Source organism: Halyomorpha halys, unplaced genomic scaffold, assembly GCF_000696795.3.
Source record: "Halyomorpha halys isolate HHAL.00 unplaced genomic scaffold, Hhal_1.1 Scaffold992.1, whole genome shotgun sequence".
Taxonomy (NCBI): domain Eukaryota; kingdom Metazoa; phylum Arthropoda; class Insecta; order Hemiptera; family Pentatomidae; genus Halyomorpha; species Halyomorpha halys.
The window spans coordinates 587,224-590,654 of record NW_027116029.1 but is presented as its reverse complement, the minus strand read 5'-3'; the positions used below and the strand labels follow the sequence as shown (position 1 = coordinate 590,654).

Below are 3,431 nucleotides of genomic sequence, written 5' to 3'. Positions count from 1 at the left end.
ATCTGATTTTTATGTTTTTATTTTAAGTCTATTTATAATATCTGCGTAATGTGTGTTTAAGTGTTTAGTGTCAGTTTTCTAGTTTACTGTGTTTTGTATGTTTTTGTTATGTATATAGCTTCTAGATATCTTCTGTTTTTTGTATTTTGTGCTGTATCTATTATTTTTGTGTTTTCAAAGTTGAATTCGTGGTTCAGTTTTATGCTGTGATAGGCCAGAGCTGTGCAGTTCATATTTTTAGTGTTTTTACAATTGGTGATGTGTTGCTTAATCCTAGTTTCTAGTTTTTTAGATGTTTCACCAATATATACTTTTTACAATCTATCTTATAAATTGCGTTTAGTTTTTCCATCTTATCAACTTTGTCTTTCATGTTTGACAGCTTATTCTGTAGTTAATTATTGTTGTATAAACTGGTTCTGATATTTGTATGGTCATATTCTTTCAGTGTTTTTTAAATTTTATTGGTAAGTCCTGGTATGTATTGTAGTTTATAAAACTTTTTATTATTGCTATTACTGTTTGTTTCCTCTTGTCCTTTTTCTCTGTTGTCATCTATTGTAATCTTTTTGTTTATTTCTTTATAAAATTTCAGTTTTGATATCTTTTGTGTAAATATTGTCTGTTAAGCTTATCCCAAAAGATTAATAAACAGACTATGGCACAATAAAATTAATGAAATAAACAAAAAGATTACAATAGATGACAACAGAGAAAAAGGACAAGAGGAAACAAATAGAAAAACTACAATACATACCAGGACTTGCCAATAAAATTTAAAAAACACTGAAAGAATATGACCATACAAATATCAGAACCGGTTTTTACAACAATAATAAATTACAGAATAAGCTGTCAAACATGAAAGACAAATTTGATAAGATGGAAACGCTAAACGCAATTTATAAGATAGATTGTAAAAAGTATATATTGGTGAAACATCTAAAAAACTAGAAACTAGGATTAAGCAACACATCACCAATTGTAAAAACACTAAAAATATAAACTGCACAGCTCTGGCCTATCATAGCATAAAACTGAACTACGAATTCAACTTTGAAAACACATAAATAATAGATACAGCACAAAATACAAAAAACAGAAGATATCTAGAAGCTATATACATAACAAAAAATATACAAAACACAGTAAACTAGAAAACTGACACTAAACACTTAAACACACATTACGCAGATATTATAAATAGACTTAAAATAAAAACATAAAAATCAGATAAAAATAAACAGGTTTATGTGAAAAATAAAAAATCACTAAGTTTATAATAAATACAAAATGGAGGTAACCAAACAGCACACTCGACATGAGATAAGGGCCAAAGAGATAGTAAGAAATGTAGAATGATGGCTGTGCCAGAGAGAAGTGAAGATGCACAAATGGTTGACTTGTTTTCCTATATGAAATCATGAGGTGATTTTTATTGTATAAAATAAAATATATAAGGATGAAGATTGGTGTTATATAGGTTTAATTATTGTTAGAGGTTTTTATAGTGCATGAATATGGGACAGTGGTCCCGAAACGTTTTACAATGTCATGAATAAATAAATAATAATTTATTTCAAATGATGGAAGTGATTAACCTCAAAAAATTTTAAAAGAATTGACTCACCAGACTTCCTAGAGAGATAATCCAAAAAAGACTTTATTTATTTATAGAAACTAAATTGACATTGACTGGTATCCAATTCCTTATATATATATTTTTTTTTTTCAGTAAAGGTAAACTATGGTAAGGGCATAGTCGGGAGCTGATACCAAAGTGGGAATTTTACTCAAATTTGTTTTATCGGTAGAGTTGCTATCTATGATAATTTGAAGTAAATAGAACAGATTTAGTTAAAATTACTATTAACATTAATTTAGAAAGGTTACAGCTCAGAGCACTTTACTATCATGTTCTAACTTGGAAATAATATCATAATATTATGGATCCTCATTATGATTTAACGTGGCTTGTTTTCCAAATGTAGTGGTGAAGCTGGTCTTGCCATAATCTCAATGTTATATGTTGATCAACAAAGTATATATATATCAGTATATAATGCATCTTTTATTACATGCACTTTTATCATTTATTACTACGTATAATGATTAAATATATGTGTAAATAGTTTTCCAATCTTATTTTCTGACACTGTTATAGTGGTGGTGTTCCTATTAAGTGGATGGTTTGATTTTCTCTTGGCTCATATTATAGTTAAGGTTCATATGACTTCATCATATTAAAAAAAATATGAATTACAACTTCTTTGCATTTTTTTTTTGTATAATTAAAACATTTTATTATTCCATCTGATAAAAATCCTGATTAAATATCAATAACACTAAGTTTATAACTTTTTAAAAATAATTTTTATATCATTTGAGATATTTAAAAAAAATATACATGAGCTTAGATTATGAATTGTTGAAAATTAAATATTTTTTATCATATAAGTATACAAAAAATAATAAGTAAAATAAATGGACAAAAAAGTTCTTAATTTTTTTCCAGTAAAAATTTAAATATTTATTGAACTTACTATTTATGTTTTCAGGTGCAGTTATCGATGTCATCTGATGTTCCCTTAGTAGTCGAATACAAGATTGGTGAAATTGGACAGATTAGGTACTACTTGGCTCCCAAAATCGATGAAGAAGATAACTGATTATTTATTTTGTGGCATTTACTATTTTTTATATTTTACTAATGGCGATTTCTTCATATTTCGTTTGTAAATAAATTTCCAATTAGAGTTAGCTTTAATTAAAACTTAAGATTATTGGAAGTATTAGCCATGAGAATATTGATAATAAATGGGAGCTTCTATTTCTAAGAGAATGATGTGGGATTAATTATTTGTTACTTGTTAATGCATAAGTTTTTAAATTAAACAGTTTTCAAAAGTGTTGTATTATTATATTTCCTTTTCAAATATGGTAGAGACTATGGTGGCTAAACTGATGTGGCAGACTTACTAATGAACAAACACCTACAAATGTTGGAGTGCATTTGTTTATTTTCAGAAAATTTACATTTAGGTTTGTTCCATTGGTTTCAGTCTCAGTACAAATTATTAACATTTTAATTGAAATTTTAACAAGAAAATCAAAATAACTTAAAACTTTCAAATTTCAGAAGTCAAGTTCGGATTGAAGGCTTTTAAATATTATTTTGAAGTGGGTTTAACTTTTTTTTTTTTATTCAAATTATTTTGCCCAGAGATAGAAGATTGAAATTATAAATTACTAAACCAAAAAAATCCAAATATTTCAATTTAGCAGGTTTTAATTCTTGAGATATTTATATATTGGGATTTTAATAACATTTTTTATTTTGCATCGACATACAGTTTTCATGATAAAAAATTCTTGGAACTCATGTGATTATTTACATAATTTAAAAAAACTAGGGGGTTACCACCTGTTCA

The 3,431-nt window shown here is 26.4% G+C and overlaps 1 protein-coding gene across 1 annotated transcript in view; it reads left to right on the top strand.

The window, feature by feature from the left end:
- The window catches only part of PCNA (Proliferating cell nuclear antigen), a 5,901-nt gene extending 2,993 nt beyond the window's left edge, over positions 1–2,908 (top strand). The window contains exon 5 of the mRNA XM_014431656.3: positions 2,559–2,908. Coding sequence (XP_014287142.1) covers positions 2,559–2,669 — 111 coding nt within the window. The 3' untranslated portion in view covers positions 2,670–2,908. The remainder of the gene's footprint in view (positions 1–2,558) is intronic.
- The last annotated feature ends 523 nt before the right edge of the window (positions 2,909–3,431 follow it).